The 20149-nt window shown below is 39.7% G+C and overlaps 1 protein-coding gene across 1 annotated transcript in view; it reads left to right on the plus strand.

The window, feature by feature from the left end:
* The first annotated feature begins 394 nt into the window (after positions 1-394).
* The window catches only part of rbpms (RNA binding protein, mRNA processing factor), a 70344-nt gene continuing 50589 nt past the window's right edge, over positions 395-20149 (plus strand). The window contains exons 1-2 of the mRNA XM_038995822.1: positions 395-814; positions 17707-17784. Of these exons, the coding sequence (XP_038851750.1) occupies positions 755-814; positions 17707-17784 (138 nt within the window). The 5' untranslated portion in view covers positions 395-754. The remainder of the gene's footprint in view (positions 815-17706; positions 17785-20149) is intronic.

Consider the following 20149-nt stretch of genomic DNA (forward strand, 5'->3'; position numbering starts at 1 on the left):
TACAAGTATTCAATGATATGCAATAGCATGTAACAGGCCAAAGCAAATGTCAGTTAGGCTACCTTTACGGATAGGCTTCTGCGCAATACAACATCATGAAATACCGTTGTGAACGTGTTATTGTTGTTTTTGTTACAAGCACGTGAATAGCTTAGCTGTCTCCTCCATTCGAAAACATGTTGGGCCACCTGAAACGCGCGTGAGAATCTAAAACGTTCGATAAATGTGTGGATTGCGCTGGAGGCTCAAATAAGTGTTCCTTTGTTGCCTTCCTAGTATGACACCTTATAAAACATTCATAAGCTCGGAGAAACGGCGCATCACACTCCCTATCCCACGCCCCATCCCAGCCCCCCCCCCCCCCCCCCCCTCCCTCTTTGAAGGAGATGGGAGAACTTTCCTCGTCAAGGTCTGCCTTGCCGTAGTGCAGTTAAATGAATAGTTATTTTCATCTCACTCCTCCGGGCGCGCAGTGGTTCTGGAAAGATTTCCTAGGAATATTACATTCTAATGAGGAATATGTCGTCGTGTTAACGGGTTATCTAGATCTATATCCAGAACCATTTCAAAATTTATCAGTTTATCTGTGAGTTGACTTTTAACATTGACTTATTTTATTAATGCCGGGAAACTAGTAAAAAAGCTAGAGGTACAATAGGACAGCGTTCGGCACACGGCTTGTTCTTCTGTTTTCTCCGGAGAAGGATAGAACCAAACAAAAGGCGGTCCAAGATAAAGAGATAACTGTCTCAGAATGAATAACAATACTGAGAAAGAGAACGAATCGAATGAATTCACCAGTCACGAAGAGGAGGTATGACCGTCTTAATACCCTTTCGGTTTGTCACGTTGTCTGACTAGCGCATCTTCATTCTAAGGGGATTTAAAAAAAAATATATATATATAGTTATTCGACACATAAGAACATTCAAATAGTTGATTCCCATGTGATGCATGTGTAAACCTATTCGTTTATGATCGATCAATTGTGGTTATTCTCAATGACAGAAGACAATGAGATATTAATACTGGTGACACTCATCTGTTAATAACTTTTGACCACAAATTAAAACTTTGCTGAATTAGTTTTGAAGATTAAAAAAAAAGTCCAACATCATGTTGTTGATGAATATGTACGATAGATTGAGTAATGTAGGATTTACTTGATAGGGACAATTTGTGGAGGAGTAGGCATGCTCGTTCTAAGTAAGCGTATTGGCTGTCAGCTGATCTACAGATCATCTTCAAACACTGCTGTTGCAACATGCAGGCAATATGCCTTCATACCGCATTAGCACAGAAAAGTACCCAGAACTATGTTTCAGGCAACAACAAAACATGATATATCTCTGAATGCCATTGTCTCTGGTATCCATAATGTAAACACGTGAATGTAGGCTGGTAAAGTTATATCTCACTAACTTGACAGTTGTTTTCTTCTCTCTCCGTTTAGCAATATTGTATCAAAAGTCCTAAATATATCTTGCTATGTAAATATGTTTGTAGCGGTATCATTTTCACGGATTCATTTATTTTGGCAGTGAAATGACGGCTTTCTAGATGACAGATGTGTTATTGCAATATGCCGCAGTCTACCCAGCCAAGTGATGTAAGAAACATACATCAGATTAAATGAGTGATTTATCTTGAAAGAATTTCATTACAGCCTAAGTATTAGTCACATATGTCTGAATAGGCAAACAGTCCAACTTGATGCGACCTTGTATTTAGACTACTATGGGTGCAATCCAGTTTGCATCACACAGATGTGGTAGGGGAAAGACACAGAGGAAAGGTAATATGTTCCTCGTGTCTCTCTCTTTGGTTTACTGCAATGTTCCAATAAAGTTTTCCAATAAAATCCTGAAGGTAAGTGTTAGACAATAAACCTTTCATACCTACAGCACGTGTCATTGACACTTTGGTGTGTGTCCCCCCCCCCTCAACATAAATTTAACAGTTTAGTTCAAGTCAATCTGAGCAAATGTTACGTGTGACGACTTTGAAGACACCTTTTCACATCAATGATTACAGCAGCACCCAAGGCCTTATAGCACTCTAAATGAACCCATCACCAAGTATTTTAACTTTGCATCTTCTATTTTTTTTTTGGGGGGGGGGGGGGGGGGGGGGGGGGGGTTATGGAAACCAATTCATGTAGTTGCTCTCGTGAAAAAGTTCTAACAAAAAAGTAAGATAGTGGATCCCTGCTCTACTTGTACAGTATAAAGCAACGCTTGGTGAGAGAGTTTATACAGACTACATTAAAGAGCACAGGAGAGTTTTAATGGGCTTGGCCATGGAGATGTTTGTAAGGTTTCCAGACCACCCAAAGCCTAATATTTACTTATGTATATTGACTTCTAGTTAGACAGTGACACTTCCTATTTTGTGAGATGATGTATATGTCCTAATATTTGTAAAGGGTTGTTACTCATTTGAAGAACACATTGTACAATCCAGTACACATGCAAGCGTGCACACACTCACGTGCAGATAATAGAAAATTAGTGATTTGATTATTGCTTTTTAAGGTCGTTTCTGTTTCAGTTAGATTATTACAAAATTATCAGGGTTTTTCGATTTTGGTTTCGATCATTTTTTAAAAAATCATGAAATGCACTATGCATTATGTGGGTTGAATGCTGTAACAACACAGACTTAAACCATTAATACAAGTCCCATGATGGTAGTTACTGTCCATTACTGCTTATCACTTATTAACCATAATTCATTCACATTAATTTAATACAATATTTCAGTTGTTTTTATTACATTTGTTTTATTTGATGACTTTATGTTTTCATTCGGGGCTCCTGAGTGGCACAGCGGTCTAAGGTACTGCATCTCAGTGCAAGAAGCGTCATTACAGTCCTCGGTTCGAATCCAGGCTGTATCACACCCGGTCGTGATTGGGAGTCCCACAGGGCGGCGCACAGCGTCGTCCGGGTTTGGCCGGTGTAGGCCTTCATTGTAAATGAGAATTTGATCTTAACTGACTTGCCTAGTTAAGTAAAGGTTCAAATTAAAAAAGTAATCTCATCCCTATAGAGCTGAAGTCTGACAAAATCTCTATTTTTGTAGTCCTTCAAAGAAAATAAGGCATACTACTATGACTGCTGAATACCAACTATCAATCATTTAGATCCTGTATTTTCAGGTAAGCAGGCATAAAAGAAACACAGACGGACAAGAAGGCATGCAATGGATTATGGTCATTATAGTTAATTACCACGTTTTCTGTGCCGAACAATGTAGAATATTGGCCTGTTGAAAACTACAACTCCCTACTACATCGCACAGTTCGGGCTTGATTTGATTTAGCTCTGGAGGCACTGCGCAATGTGCGCATTGACATCACAGGAGAAAAAAAATAAACGAAATGGAATATAAATAATTGAACCGATGCCGGTCAATTCCTGGTTTAAAAAAACGAAAAATAATTGACATTTCGGTTAAATTGCTCAGCACTAACAGATACCCACATAAGGCCACACACTCAAACACAGATAAACTAATAGAGACACAAACACACACACACACACACACACACACACACACACACACACACACACACACACACACACACACACACACACACACACACACACACACACAGACTTTGCTTCGAGCTGAAAAAACGTTTGAATAATTTCAAAGAAATATACTCTCTAGTGTGTATGACTGGCAGCTTTTCCTGCTTGTTCACTAACCTCTAAATAAGTACCCACTGGCCACCGATGTCAATTTAAAATCTATTCCATGTTGTTTCCACGTCATTTCAATGAGACAACGTTGATTCAACCAGTGTGTGCCCAGTGGATAGTTACCACTGCTTGCAAAGTCGGTATGTGTAGGTATGAGTTCTATTATTCCTAGACTGACACAGTACATTTGGAAGTTGCTCAAATACTGATCATCGTGAGAGTTCAGTTTCACATTATGAAATTATATCTGCGATGTTCTTAATAAAGATATGATTGTATTTATTAGGGATACCCATTAGATGGTGCCAAGGCAACACCTACTCTTCCTAGGGTACAAACACATTAAGGCGCATCACACGCAAAAACAAACAAAAAAATGTCTAAAATCACAACTGATGTCAAAGATCATTATGTGAGTAGTGTAGTATGGGTTTAACCCTTGATGCACAAACGCAACTGGACAAATGTTTTGTCATTGGAACGTTTGGGAGGAATGTTCTTACACGTTTCCCACACTCTGGGAACATTCACAGAGCCAATGTAGGTTTGCTGGGAAAACACTGTCCTCTAGTCAAAAACAAGTCATATAGGGTGTCAGTTTCCTGTTCAACAACGCCACACAGTAACACTGAATCATCATGCTAAAAGCGTCAAAGTTCAACTACCATTCTGAAATCTTCCTCAAAAACAGTTTAAATCATCTGTGCAATTCAGTGCAGTATACACCTGCTTCATTGTTCTTACACACACACACACACACACACACACACACACACACACACACACACACACACACACACACACACACACCGTGTTCACTGTAAACTAGTGTCGCTTAAAGACTTGACTGGTGCTGGATTATAGTAAACTGTTGATATTCTGTTGATATTCTATTGATATTCTGCCAACATTCTGTTGATATTCTGCCAACATTCTGTTGATATTCTGTTGATATTCTGTCAACATTCTGTTGATATTCTGCCAATATTCTGTTGATATTCTGTTGATATTCTGCCAACATTCTGTTGATATTCTGTTGATATTCTGTCAACATTCTGTTGATATTCTGCCAATATTCTGTTGATATTCTGTTGATATTCTGCCAACATTCTGTTGATATTCTGCCAATATTCTGTTGATATTCTGTCAACATTCTGTTGATATTCTGCCAATATTCTGTTGATATTCTGTTGATATTCTGCCAACATTCTGTTGATATTCTGCCAATATTCTGTTGATATTCTGTTGATATTCTGCCAATATTCTGTTGATATTCTGTTGATATTCTGCCAATATTCTGTTGATATTCTGTTGATATTCTGCCAACATTCTGTTGATATTCTGCCAACATTCTGTTGATATTCTGTTGATATTCTGTTGATATTCTGCTGATGACACAATCATTGTTGAATGATTCATAGATTAGTTGAATTTGTGTTTCAGTACTTGACTAGAACCTCGTACTGTAGCTCTCCCCAACCACCACTACTGGTGATCACTGCTGTATGCAATGTGAAATAAGTTATTATTGTAACTGTGGATTATATGAGGTCAGGATTGACCAGCAGTCCTGGTTACCATTCAAGACGCTCTCAAAACATAGTGAATAGCAGATTGTGGGGGGAAAAAAGTGAAGCGAGACAATGCTTTCTCTAGAACAAAGAAATGGAAGAATTTGCATACATTTCCTGTAGGAGTTTTAGATAAATGTCTCCTTCACCTCTAACCTTCATGCTCCCCTGCACAACCTCCACCCCTCTGCCACATCTCCATATCTCCACATTCCTCAATACATCTACACTCATCTCACCTTCAACCTGGCAATCTAACCTCACTTTTAACAAGCATTTCATTTGGAACAAAGTGTTCACTTACTGTCGAGGCTAATTGTTGTATTGTGCCTTTTGAAGGCTTCATTACAAGGCTTATCAAGTGACCGATTCCTATTTGATCTTAGCCATTACAATTGTATCAATATATTATTGCTATTCCTTTATTGATTTAAACCTTTATTTACCCGGGTTAGTCTCACTGAGATTACATATTAGAACAGAGCCCAGCCATAGGTTTATGTGGACATCTGTTGAGTTTGGTCAAGAAGTTACAGTAAACCTGAAGAGCTTGGTAGAGAATTGCACTTAACTACAGTCCAACAGATGCAACCATCCCTCCCTGGAGCCTAATTGAATTGTGCAGGCCCGTTTTGGCTATCTGCGTCCTCTTTAAATGGCAGGTCATGTGGCCAGGTTGACCTTTTCAGAGACATCTTAGCAGGGAGTTATGTAGCGGGAAAATGATGAAGGAGGAAGAGGACTGAAGCCACGATGGGGTCCAGTGCTGTTACCGTGTTATTTCCCCTGTGTGTGTGTGTGTGTGTGTGTGTGTGTGTGTGTGTGTGTGTGTGTGTGTGTGTGTGTGTGTGTGTGTGTGTGTGTGTGTGTGTGTGTGTGTGTGTGTGTGTGTGTGTGTAGTGTGTGTGTGTGTGTGTGTGTAGTGTGTAGTGTGTGTGTGTGTGTGTGTGTGTAGTGTGTGTGTGTGGAGTGTGTGTGTGTGGAGTGTGTTTCTGTTTGTGAAAAGGGCACACAGATACATTAACAAACTATGACGTGGAACATATCAGGGGGGGGATACTGGAGCCATAATCTGGTTATGATAGTGTACGCACACACACACACACACACACACACACACACACACACACACACATACACTCAAACACACACACACACTACCTTCCCCCCACCCGATGGGTTGAGTTTATTTATAAAAGCGCTAGGGGAATTGTCATCTTATCTTGGACATTTGTCAGCTGTGTGACAAGAGGTATTTGAAAACACAACAAGGCTTAGTGTCAACAACTGCTGGTTCGACTGTGAAATGTGACGCTGGGAGAGAGAAAAGAAGAAGAAGTGTTTAGAAGTCTTCAAAAAGCATTTTAAGAATACTCCAGTGAAATAAGAAAAGAAGCAGCCATTGTGTGAATACACTGATCATCTTGGTTTAAACCCCTCATTGCTGACTTAAGGTCCATTCATGTCTTATGATGCTGTGTGATCGTTGACAGATAGTGGTGTTGGAAGACGTGCCCGCCTTGCTGAAATACGTCTGGCGGTTTGGTTTGCTTTGTCATGCTGTGTCTATGTGCTTATTCTGTCACCTGCACTTAGTCTCTCTCACTCACAGACTATAATTAACCACATCTATCTTAACACCCCCTCCTCCATCTCTCCCTCACAATCCCTTTTTCACTCATGCACTCACTAACTCATGGCATTATAATGACACTCAGTTGCACCAACCACCATCTTAGTCTCTCTCTCATTCAACTACCAACCATCACTTTGGTCTCTCTCTCATTCAACTACCAACCATCCTCTTAGTCTCTCTCTCATTCAACTACCAACCATCCTCTAAGTATCTCTCTCATTCAACTACCAACCATCACTTTAGTCTCTCTCTCATTCAACTACCAACCATCCTCTTAGTCTCTCTCTCATTCAACTACCAACCATCCTCTAAGTATCTCTCTCATTCAACTACCAACCACCATCTTAGTATCTCTCTCATTCAACTACCAACCACCATCTTAGTATCTCTCTTATTCAACTACCAACCACCATCTTAGTATCTCTCTCATTCAACTACCAACCATCCTCTAAGTATCTCTCTCAGTCAACTACCAACCATCCTCTAAGTATCTCTCTCATTCAACTACCAACCATCACTTTAGTATCTCTCTCATTCAACTACCAACCATCCTCTAAGTATCTCTCTCATTCAACTACCAACCATCACTTTAGTCTCTCTCTCATTCAACTACCAACCACCATCTTAGTCTCTCTCTCATTCAACTACCAACCATCCTCTAAGTATCTCTCTCATTCAACTACCAACCACCATCTTAGTGTCTCTCTCTTTAACAGATGACCCTCAGTGTTTAACAGATGACCCTCAGCTTAACAGATGACCCTCAGTGTTTAACAGATGACCCTCAGTGTTTAACAGATGACCCTCAGCGTTTAACAGATGACCCTCAGCATTTAACAGATGACCCTCAGTGTTTAACAGATGACCCTGACTGTTTAACAGATGACCCTCAGCGTTTAACAGATGACCCTCAACATTTAACAGATGACCCTCAGTGTTTAACAGATGACCCTCAGCGTTTAACAGATGACCCTGACTGTTTAACAGATGACCCTCAGCATTTAACAGACGACCCTCAGCATTTAACAGATGACCCTCAGCATTTAACAGACGACCCTCAGCATTTAACAGATGACCCTCAGTGTTTAACAGATGACCCTCAGCGTTTAACAGATGACCCTGACTGTTTAACAGATGACCCTCAGCATTTAACAGACGACCCTCAGCATTTAACAGATGACCCTCAGCATTTAACAGATGACCCTCAGTGTTTAACAGATGACCCTCAGCGTTTAACAGATGACCCTGACTGTTTAACAGATGACCCTCAGCATTTAACAGACGACCCTCAGCATTTAACAGATGACCCTCAGTGTTTAACAGATGACCCTCAGTGTTTAACAGATGACCCTCAGCATTTAACAGATGACCCTCAGCATTTAACAGATGACCCTCAGCATTTAACAGATGACCCTCAGCATTTAACAGATGACCCTCAGCATTTAACAGATGACCCTCAGTGTTTAACAGATGACCCTCAGCATTTAACAGATGACCCTCAGCATTTAACAGACGACCCTCAGTGTTTAACAGATGACCCTCAGTGTTTAACAGATGACCCTCAGCGTTTAACAGATGACCCTGACTGTTTAACAGATGACCCTCAGCATTTAACAGACGACCCTCAGCATTTAACAGATGACCCTCAGCATTTAACAGATGACCCTCAGTGTTTAACAGATGACCCTCAGCGTTTAACAGATGACCCTGACTGTTTAACAGATGACCCTCAGCATTTAACAGATGACCCTCAGTGTTTAACAGATGACCCTCAGCATTTAACAGATGACCCTCAGCATTTAACAGATGACCCTCAGCATTTAACAGATGACCCTCAGTGTTTAACAGATGACCCTCAGTGTTTAACAGATGACCCTCAGTGTTTAACAGATGACCCTCAGTATTTAACAGATGACCCTCAGCATTTAACAGATGTCTCTGACTGTTTAACAGATGACCCTCAACATTTAACAGATGACCCTCAGCATTTAACAGATGACCCTCAACATTTAACAGATGACCCTCAGTGTTTAACAGATGACCCTCGGCATTTAACAGATGACCCTGAACATTTAACAGATGACCCTCAGCATTTAACAGATGACCCTCAGTGTTTAACAGATGACCCTCAGTGTTTAACAGATGACCCTCAGCGTTTAACAGATGACCCTCAGTGTTTAACAGATGACCCTCAGCATTTAACAGATGACCCTCAGTATCTAACAGATGACCCTCAGCATTTAACAGATGACCCTCAGTATCTAACAGATGACCCTCAGTGTTTAACAGATGACCCTCAGTATTTAACAGATGACCCTCAGTGTTTAACAGATGACCCTCAGTATTTAACAGATGACCCTCAGTGTTTAACAGATGACCCTCAGTGTTTAACAGATGACCCTCAGTGTTTAACAGATGACCCTCAGTATCTAACAGATGACCCTCAACATTTAACAGATGACCCTCAGTATTTAACAGATGACCCTCAGTGTTTAACAGATGACCCTCAGTGTTTAACAGATGACCCTCAGTGTTTAACAGATGACCCGTTTATGTTCATGGGAACCCTAAAGACGAGGCAGAACATGTGAGGCTGACGGCTGACTGCTGACTGCTCAGCTGAAAGCCATGAATCTTTAGCCAGCATGTCAGCCATGCCAACCAGGGTTAGGCTCTCCATCATTGGATTAAGTGGGTGCCTTACCATCAGGGGTTAAGTTGGTTTGTTTTAGGAGGTGGGGCAGCTCCACTTGAAAATAGTTGATTTTTAAAGAGTCATTTTTTTCTGTAACTGGAAGTTTTAAGCTTAACCAAAAGTGATTGTACTCGGTTTCCTGTCCAGTTTAACTCATGCTTTACCGACTTCAAAACAGAAAAGATAAAGGTTGGGTGATCAGTAACAAAGGGATTTGTGGGAAAGGCTCAATTAGCCAGTCCTAATTATTGTCTTTGGAATGCTGTTAAGTCAGCCTATGGAGAGGGTCTTACCACATAGAGGGGGGAGGGTCTTATCACAGAGAGGGGGAAGTGTACAGGGAGAGGAAATAACTATTTAGCATACTGAGGCAGCTGTAAATGTAGCCCAAAAAACGGACAATCTACTTGACAGTCTGTGAAAGTATCCTTCCTCTTGACGTGTTAAAAGACCCCTCGCAGGCTGTCTCTGGGTTCAAGATGAACGGCGGGTTGATTGACAGGAAATGAAGAAGCCTAAAGGCTTAGGACGAGGTTCAGTTTAAATGAGAGGAAGACAAGGAGAACACAACACTTAAAGACAACTCTTTATTTGCTTTGGCTTCAATCATTTGTTTATACGTTTTTTTGGGCTTCAATAATTTGTTTTAACATTTTCTGGCTTCAATAATTCATTTTAACGTGTTCTGGCTTCAATCATTTGCTTTAACATTGACCTTTGACCTTTGAGAGGCAGTGATCGATGGTTCAAACCCCTTTCTTGGTTTTAGTGTATTTGACCTATCATGACCTCTGATCTTGAATGGGGAACTTGACCTTTTGTTTTCACCCTGACTCATGCAGGATTAACAACAGCCTTAGATGGATTCATCCATTTTGGGTCGTTTGACACTTAGAAGGCCTTCAGTTTCTCTTAACCATAAAAATAACTATAAGCATGAAGGACACTGACAATAACAGAGAACGGTGACAAAAAAATCTTTCCAATTCACACGTGTGTATTAATACACACACACACACACACACACACACACACACACACACACACACACACACACACACACACACACACACACACACACACACACACACACACACACACACACACACACACACACACACACACACACACACACACAAATCAGACCTCACAATGCCAAGTCCAAACTCCAGGGCCAGATCTCTACCTACCACACCTGAGTCCTCTATCTATGGAACTTGGCTCCGACACAGACAATATTCATCCCACTCACACTCCGAGGTCATGTCTCTCATTTGAACAGAAACAGGTGGTCAAAAAAAGCACATAAACTCGACTCAGAACACCTATCTGACGCCTTGCATCTCTGACTTCAAGAAAGAATGCATTCCATACATTAGAAGTCATCGATTTATGAATATTATAATTGCTTATGAAACAATCAATTGTGACATAGATATAATTCTATGAATATTATGATCAGACAGATAATTTAATAATTCTACCATATTTTTCTAACTCAGAATAAAAGTATTTATCTAAGTTTTATCTATTTATCTGGTTCTTTATTTTGCTGTTCATCAGTAGCTCTTTACAATTGTCACAAATGAGTTATTATTAATGAATTAATAACCGTTATAATGGCTGAGAAATATCTTTCTCTTTCTACAAACTCAAACTGTTTTGTTACTGAAATGGCTTTTACTGTAAGCGTCAATATAGTGATAGCTAATCATGTTATACGTTTTTAGAGTATGTTTACTTTGGCTTCGGTTGTTATTGATTCTGAAAACAGCCTTCATTTTGTGTGAAAAGTGTTACTTACAGCCATTGTTTTGGAAATGGTTTGACATCTCCTCAGTTAGAGCTACAGTTGGAGTTGATGACTTTGTTCTAGAATCAGGGTGGAAATGGTCAGGGTGGAAATGGTCAGGGTGGAAATGGTTTGACATCTCCTCAGTTAGAGCTACAGTTGGAGTTGATGACTTTGTTCTAGAATCAGGGTGGAAATGGTCAGGGTGGAAATGGTCAGGGTGGAAATGGTCAGGGTGGAAATGGTTTGACATCTCCTCAGTTAGAGCTACAGTTGGAGTTGATGACTTTGTTCTAGAATCAGGGTGGAAATGGTCAGGGTGGAAATGGTCAGGGTGGAAATGGTGAGGGTGGAAATGGTTTGACGTCTCCTCAGTTAGAGCTACAGTTGGAGTTGATAACTTTGTTCTAGTAGTGGCTCTGGGACCCCCATAAGGTGGCTCTGGGACCCCCATAACGTGGCTCTGGGACCCCCATAATGTGGCTCTGGGACCCCCATAAGGTGGCTCTGGGACCCCCATAAGGTGGCTTTGGGACCCCCATAAGGTGGCTCTGGGACCCCCATAAGGTGGCTCTGGGACCCCCATAAGGTGGCTCTGGGACCCCCATAAGGTGGCTCTGGGACCCCCATAAGGTGGCTCTGGGACCCCCATAAGGTTGCACTGGGACCCCCATAAGTTGTCTTTGGCCATCGTAGTTGAGGTGATGACTTCATTCACAGGCAATGGCATCATAGAGGGCTGATTAGAGGTGCATTCCTCCCACGGGACACACAGCAAAGGTGGCCTTAATAGGATCTGATGTTTTTTGGCCCGGTGCGCACCGAGCTTTGCTAACTGTTGCCAGGTAACGGCACTGTGTGCACTTTGTGAAGTTCTCAGCTGGCTGGTGGTGGGTCTGCTGTTTTTGATTGAAGTACGCTCAGCGGGTTGGTGTGCATGAGAGCACCATAAATGGTCAATGATTCCAAGCCAGAAGCATGGCACCTCAGCACTATGGGAATGCAGGTGGAAAACTCACAGTGACTCAGGAGAATGTTCTAAAACATGCCTTAAATCAATTAAATACCCAGTGCAGTCAAAATATTGTATTTTTTTGTATCATATTGTACAACAGCTGATAATACGGACACTGTGATAAAAATGAAACAGTGTTTATTGCCTGATACTTGCTGGTTGAAAATACAATCTACATAGGACCTTCTAATCAGCCTGTTTGCGTTGGCGGGAGTTTGGGTTTGCCCGGTGACATCACTAGACGGTAAATTGGTTAATAGACTAATAACAAAGAGAGTTCCAAACCTCTCTGCCTAAAACAGCTACTATTCCATTTTTCCCTTCTCTCACTTAGACCACTCCCAGACAATCCTAGCAACATTTTGCCTGAGAAATAGCGTTTTGCTAAAAATATTAATGGAAAACTATTACAGTCAGGTACTTACTTGCTACCCAGAAATGATTTGATATTTGCTATATATAAAAAAACACTGCATATGTCCTGCATGTCACATACGTTCATCATATTTTATTTTATTCTCCAGAACCACTGAGTCTAGTTGAATGTAGCTATAGGTTTCTAGTCAGTTACCTGCATAGTAAAAGTGTAATATCTCACCTCACTGGAAACAGTAGGACACCTGTTTACACCCATGTCTTTTCATAGTAGTCTGGGGGGAAAAAAGAACTAATCGATAGCAGATGTGTGTGGAGAAATGTTAACACATTTGACCATCATTTGACATCCGACAGTGCACGCACCACAAAACCACACATGTTCCAGCATATATCATGTAACACAATAACTAACGTCATACTTATAACTCAGTGCAGTAGAGCATGGTCCAACTCAGCTAGGAATGTCCCATTGTTCTGTCTGTATAGTGGACTCAATGTTGGGAGTCCTCGTCTTGACACGTCCAGAATGTTTCAGTAGCCTTATAATAGACGGGTTAGGGTTTAAACCCACAGCAGGACAGTTCAGTAACCTAGTAATGGAGTTGTTAGGGTTTAAACCCACAGCAGGCCAGTTCAGTAACCTAATAATGAAGTTGTTAGGGATTAAACCCACAGCAGGACAGTTCAGTAACCTAGTAATGGAGTTGTTAGGGATTAAACCCAGAGCAGGACAGTTCAGTAACCTAGTAATAGAGTTGTTAGGGATTAAACCCAGAGCAGGACAGTTCAGTAACCTAATAATGAAGTTGTTAGGGATTAAACCCACAGCAGGACAGTTCAGTAACCTAGTAATGGAGTTGTTAGGGATTAAACCCAGAGCAGGACAGTTCAGTAACCTAATAATGAAGTTGTTAGGGATTAAACCCACAGCAGGACAGTTCAGTAACCTAGTAATGGAGTTGTTAGGGATTAAACCCACAGCAGGACAGTTCAGTAACCTAGTAATAGAGTTGTTAGGGTTTAAACCCAGAGCAGGACAGTTCAGTAACCTAGTAATGGAGTTGTTAGGGTTTAAACCCACAGCAGGACAGTTCAGTAACCTAATAATGAAGTTGTTAGGGATTAAACCCACAGCAGGACAGTTCAGTAACCTAATAATGGAGTTGTTAGGGATTAAACCCACAGCAGGCCAGTTCAGTAACCTAGTAATGGAGTTGTTAGGGTTTAAACCCAGAGCAGGACAGTTCAGTAACCTAGTAATGGAGTTGTTAGGGATTAAACCCAGAGCAGGACAGTTCAGTAACCTAGTAATAGAGTTGTTAGGGATTAAACCCAGAGCAGGACAGTTCAGTAACCTAATAATGAAGTTGTTAGGGATTAAACCCACAGCAGGACAGTTCAGTAACCTAGTAATGGAGTTGTTAGGGATTAAACCCACAGCAGGACAGTTCAGTAACCTAGTAATAGAGTTGTTAGGGATTAAACCAAGAGCAGGACAGTTCAGTAACCTAATAAAGGAGTTGTTAGGGTTTAAACCCACAGCAGGACAGTTCAGTAACCTAGTAATGGAGTTGTTAGGGATTAAACCCAGAGCAGGACAGTTCAGTAACCTAGTAATGGAGTTGTTAGGGATTAAACCCACAGCAGGACAGTTCAGTAACCTAGTAATAGAGTTGTTAGGGATTAAACCCAGAGCAGGACAGTTCAGTAACCTAGTAATGGAGTTGTTAGGGTTTAAACCCACAGCAGGACAGTTCAGTAACCTAGTAATAGAGTTGTTAGGGATTAAACCAAGAGCAGGACAGTTCAGTAACCTAATAATGGAGTTGTTAGGGATTAAACCCACAGCAGGACAGTTCAGTAACCTAATAAATGAGTTGTTAGGGTTTAAACCCAGAGCAGGACAGTTCAGTAGCCTAATAATGGGGTTGGTAGGGTTTAAACCCACAGCAGGACAGTTCAGTAACCTAGTAATAGAGTTGTTAGGGTTTAAACCCACAGCAGGACAGTTCAGTAACCTAATAATGGAGTTGTTAGGGTTTAAACCCAGAGCAGGACAGTTCAGTAGCCTAATAATGGGGTTGGTAGGGTTTAAACCCACAGCAGGACAGTTCAGTAACCTAATAATGAAGTTGTTAGGGTTTAAACCCACAGCAGGACAGTTCAGTAACCTAGTAATGGAGTTGTTAGGGTTTAAACCCACAGCAGGACAGTTCAGTAACCTAGTAATGGAGTTGTTAGGGTTTAAACCCACAGCAGGCCAGTTCAGTAACCTAATAATGAAGTTGTTAGGGATTAAACCCACAGCAGGACAGTTCAGTAACCTAATAATGAAGTTGTTAGGGATTAAACCCAGAGCAGGACAGTTCAGTAACCTAATAATGGAGTTGTTAGGGATTAAACCCAGAGCAGGACAGTTCAGTAACCTAATAATGAAGTTGTTAGGGATTAAACCCAGAGCAGGACAGTTCAGTAACCTAATAATGAAGTTGTTAGGGATTAAACCCACAGCAGGACAGTTCAGTAACCTAGTAATGGAGTTGTTAGGGATTAAACCCAGAGCAGGACAGTTCAGTAACCTAATAATGGAGTTGTTAGGGATTAAACCCACAGCAGGACAGTTCAGTAACCTAGTAATAGAGTTGTTAGGGTTTAAACCCAGAGCAGGACAGTTCAGTAACCTAATAATGAAGTTGTTAGGGATTAAACCCACAGCAGGACAGTTCAGTAACCTAGTAATGGAGTTGTTAGGGATTAAACCCAGAGCAGGACAGTTCATTAACCTAATAATGAAGTTGTTAGGGATTAAACCCAGAGCAGGACAGTTCAGTAACCTAATAATGGAGTTGTTAGGGATTAAACCCAGAGCAGGACAGTTCAGTAACCTTTCTCAGTTGATGAGAACGAACACATGATAAAAGACCATAAATTGTCACCCCGAAACAAGTTAGATGAAAGGATCAAATAATTCAACTGAACTTTTGGATTGTCTTGAAAATGTGCTGAACTCTCAGTTTTACCTCACCACAGTAATTAGGCACCTGAGTAGACTTTTAATCGGATCTCACCTACCCTTATATTTTTTTCATTTTTCTTCTTTACTCTTCTACTTTTTCACTCATTGTTTTACAGTCCTTACTGACTGTCAGCAACTGCCTTGATGTTGTAGTGCGGCTATGACACACAACCTGCCGTTGACAGACACCAGTGACAGATCTGTGGAGTTGGCTTGGCTCAGATAAGATAAAGGCTAAGGTGAGAAAGTCATCGAGGTTGAATTAGCCAGCTGGCGGTTCGGCTTGCCAGCTCTGGAGTTGCTAGGCTTCTCTGTTTGTTTCGGTGCAGTTTTGGCATCGGCTTAGGGTTTCACGTTGCTTTGGATGGATGTTTTATCGCTTCATCTGTTCAGTTCCTGTTGTGCTAAATGGTGAGTTGTGAAATCCACACTCCTCTGAATTTCTACATGGCTAAATTCAGATCTACTTAGACAGCTTTAACTTCGAATCCCGGGTCTTAAACTAAAGGCCTGCGTGCCGAATTCAGCCCGCAAACTGATATAATGTGGCATGTGGTTGTCTTAGTAAATGCGTCCGGCGGTTGCAAAAAAAATAAAAAATAAAATAATAATTTTAATTTGAAAAGTTGTCTTTTCTAGCAAATTCATCAGGGATATCAATGATGTAGTATACATAGTAAGCATTAAGCCTAGTTAAGTAAAGGTTAAATTGCACATTTGTTGACACTGGACAAAATGTATGTGCGTTCTTAGCTTGGACATTGAAGACAAAAAAAACGAACATTTTACTTTGCTAGTTGAATATATTAACCCCCTATTCTTCCCCTTGTAGGGACACAATTCTTCACCTTCATGTCCTTCGTCATTGTACCAATGAAGAGCACTGGTTTCAATTCACTGCACAGTCAACAAGAGTTTAAAGATCATAGATATCCTATCCCTGCTAAGCTTTACTAAAACCCTCCTTATTCTATATGTTTCCACTCAGCCACCCCTAAATTTGTTTTACTGACATCACTTTCTGGTTGTAAAGTGGTTTTCTGTTTAACAAGAGGTCATATGACAAATTACAAAATCTCTGTTTACAACCAGGTAAATACGTCTTTTTCATGATGACATGACGGCAATGTATTTTTCTGGTTACTAAAAAAGACCATGACGTCATTGCAACCAGTTTTACCCGCCGGGTTACTTCCTGTGTGCTGTAACCAATCCCGTTCCTGAACCTATCTTTGAGCCTATCAATTCCCAGAGCATCACTGTGTGAGAAAGAAGCCTCAACAGTAGTCATCATTCTCATGTCGTTTTTTTTTCACAGTTCACCCACTTTGCAGAAAGAACCAGGATCAGAATTCTTCATGTCATTCTAATCTGACATCATAATGCAGCACTTTCTCCTCTTGTTCACATCTCCCAAGTTGAAAAGTTCAAACGTAAAACAGAAGGTAAAAAACTGCCGGGGAGGACGGCCATAAAACTCAGTGGGCCGTAGATTACATAGAGAAACGTAGTACGCTTACAAAGGAAAGTGTACGTTGTGGAGGGAGGGAGGGGTGATGGAGTTAAATTATGCTTATATAGGTTGTGTGTATTATATTTCAAAGGTTTTACCTTGGCTTCAAGTGTATTTCACATACTTGTTCCCGATACGTAAGTTAGTGAATTACTGAGCTTATCAGACCATTTCAGACTCCATTTTCTCTGTTTCAATGTCCTACCTCATCTGTCAGGTACGGTAGCTATTTATAATTACTGAAGGTTAATGAAAAATACATGAACGTCTGTCTCTCTCTCTCTCTCTCTCTCTCTCTCTCTCTCTCTCTCTCTCTCTCTCTCTCTCTCTCTCTCTCTCTCTCTCTTTCTTTCCATCTCTCCTCCTCTTCTCCTCCTCTTTAGGTCCGCACATTATTTGTCAGCGGACTACCTCTGGATATAAAGCCGCGAGAGCTGTATCTCCTGTTCAGACCATTTAAGGTGCGTACGCATTAAAATGGATGATATGAAACAATTGATAAGGCCTCTGTTCAAACAGGCAACCGTCAACAGGCCTCCATTAGCGATGAGGAAATAAATGGCAATGGAAAACTACCTGCATTCCTCAACCTGGAATACAATCGAAACTAAACCTGTAATCATGGGGGGGGGAAATACCAGGTGTCTCCAAAAACAATAGTCGTTTTGAGAGAATAACACATTGTCAGTGTAGTTACAGAACATAATCAAGCATTTTCATGGCACAGGAACTATGCATGTTGCTACCTAGTGTAATAACACCACAGCTCCATCTGATACAGCGCTTAGGTCATGCATTGGGTATGTACATTGAAAGGGTATATCATGTAAGTGTTTAAAAAAGCAGTACATTTTGGCTAATCGGGTACATTTTCAAGGGGGCCTCAACATATGTTTTTTTTTTCACGACTAACCGACGACCAGAAACACTAACACGCTTAGGCATTTATGAGACCTTGCGCCAAAATATGTAAATGAATAAACATATAATACATTTACAATGTTTTTATTGACACCATATGTCAAAACAAATTAATGTTACATTGACATCTTTTTGTTTTTTACGAGAAGAACCATCATTGTCGTGTTGAATACTATCATGGCATAAGATAGAGTATATACTGTCATGTTGAATACTATCATGGCTAAAATAGAGTATATACTGTCATGTTGAATACTATTATGGCTAAAATAGAGTATATACTGTCATGTTGAATACTATCATGGCTAAAATAGAGTATATACTGTCATGTTGAATACTATTATGGCATAAAATAGAGTATATACTGTCATGTTGAATACTATCATGGCTAAAATAGAGTATATACTGTCATGTTGAATACTATCATGGCTAAAATAGAGTATATACTGTCATGTTGAATACTATCATAGCATCAAATAGTATATACTGTCATGTTGAATAGTATTATGGCATAAAATAGAGTATATACTGTCATGTTGAATACTATCATGGCTAAAATAGAGTATATACTGTCATGTTGAATAGTATTATGGCTAAAATAGAGTATATACTGTCATGTTGAATACTATCATGGCATAAAATAGAGTATATACTGTCATGTTGAATACTATAATGGCATAAAATAGAGTATATACTGTCATGTTGAATACTATCATGGCTAAAATAGAGTATATACTGTCATGTTGAATACTAGCATGGCTAAAATAGAGTATATACTGTCATGTTGAATACTATCATAGCATCAAATAGTATATACTGTCATGTTGAACACTATTATGGCATAAAATAGAGTATATACTGTCATGTTGAATACTATTATGGCTAAAATAGAGTATATACTGTCATGTTGAATACTATCATAGCATAAAAGAGAGTATATACTGTCATGTTGAATACTATCATAGCATAAAATAGAGTATATACTGTCATGTTGAATACTATCATAGCATAAAAGAGAGTATATACTGTCATGTTGAATACTATCATAGCATAAAATAGAGTATATACTGTCATGTTGAATACTATCATAGCATAAAATAGAGTATATACTGTCATGTTGAATACTATCATGGCTAAAATAGAGTATATACTGTCATGTTGAATACTATCATGGCTAAAATAGAGTATATACTGTCATGTTGAATACTATCATAGCATCAAATAGTATATACTGTCATGTTGAATACTATTATGGCATAAAATAGAGTATATACTGTCATGTTGAATACTATTATGGCTAAAATAGAGTATATACTGTCATGTTGAATACTATCATAGCATAAAATAGAGTATATACTGTCATGTTGAATACTATCATAGCATAAAATAGAGTATATACTGTCATGTTGAATACTATCATGGCTAAAATAGAGTATATACTGTCATGTTGAATACTATCATGGCTAAAATAGAGTATATACTGTCATGTTGAATACTATCATAGCATCAAATAGTATATACTGTCATGTTGAATACTATTATGGCATAAAATAGAGTATATACTGTCATGTTGAATACTATTATGGCTAAAATAGAGTATATACTGTCATGTTGAATACTATCATAGCATAAAATAGAGTATATACTGTCATGTTGAATACTGTCATGGCTAAAATAGAGTATATACTGTCATGTTGAATACTATCATGGCTAAAATAGAGTATATACTGTCATGTTGAATACTATCATAGCATCAAATAGTATATACTGTCATGTTGAATACTATTATGGCATAAAATAGAGTATATACTGTCATGTTGAATACTATTATGGCTAAAATAGAGTATATACTGTCATGTTGAATAGTATTATGGCTAAAATAGAGTATATACTGTCATGTTGAAT

Source organism: Salvelinus namaycush, chromosome 6 (assembly GCF_016432855.1).
Source record: "Salvelinus namaycush isolate Seneca chromosome 6, SaNama_1.0, whole genome shotgun sequence".
Lineage (NCBI taxonomy): Eukaryota > Metazoa > Chordata > Actinopteri > Salmoniformes > Salmonidae > Salvelinus > Salvelinus namaycush.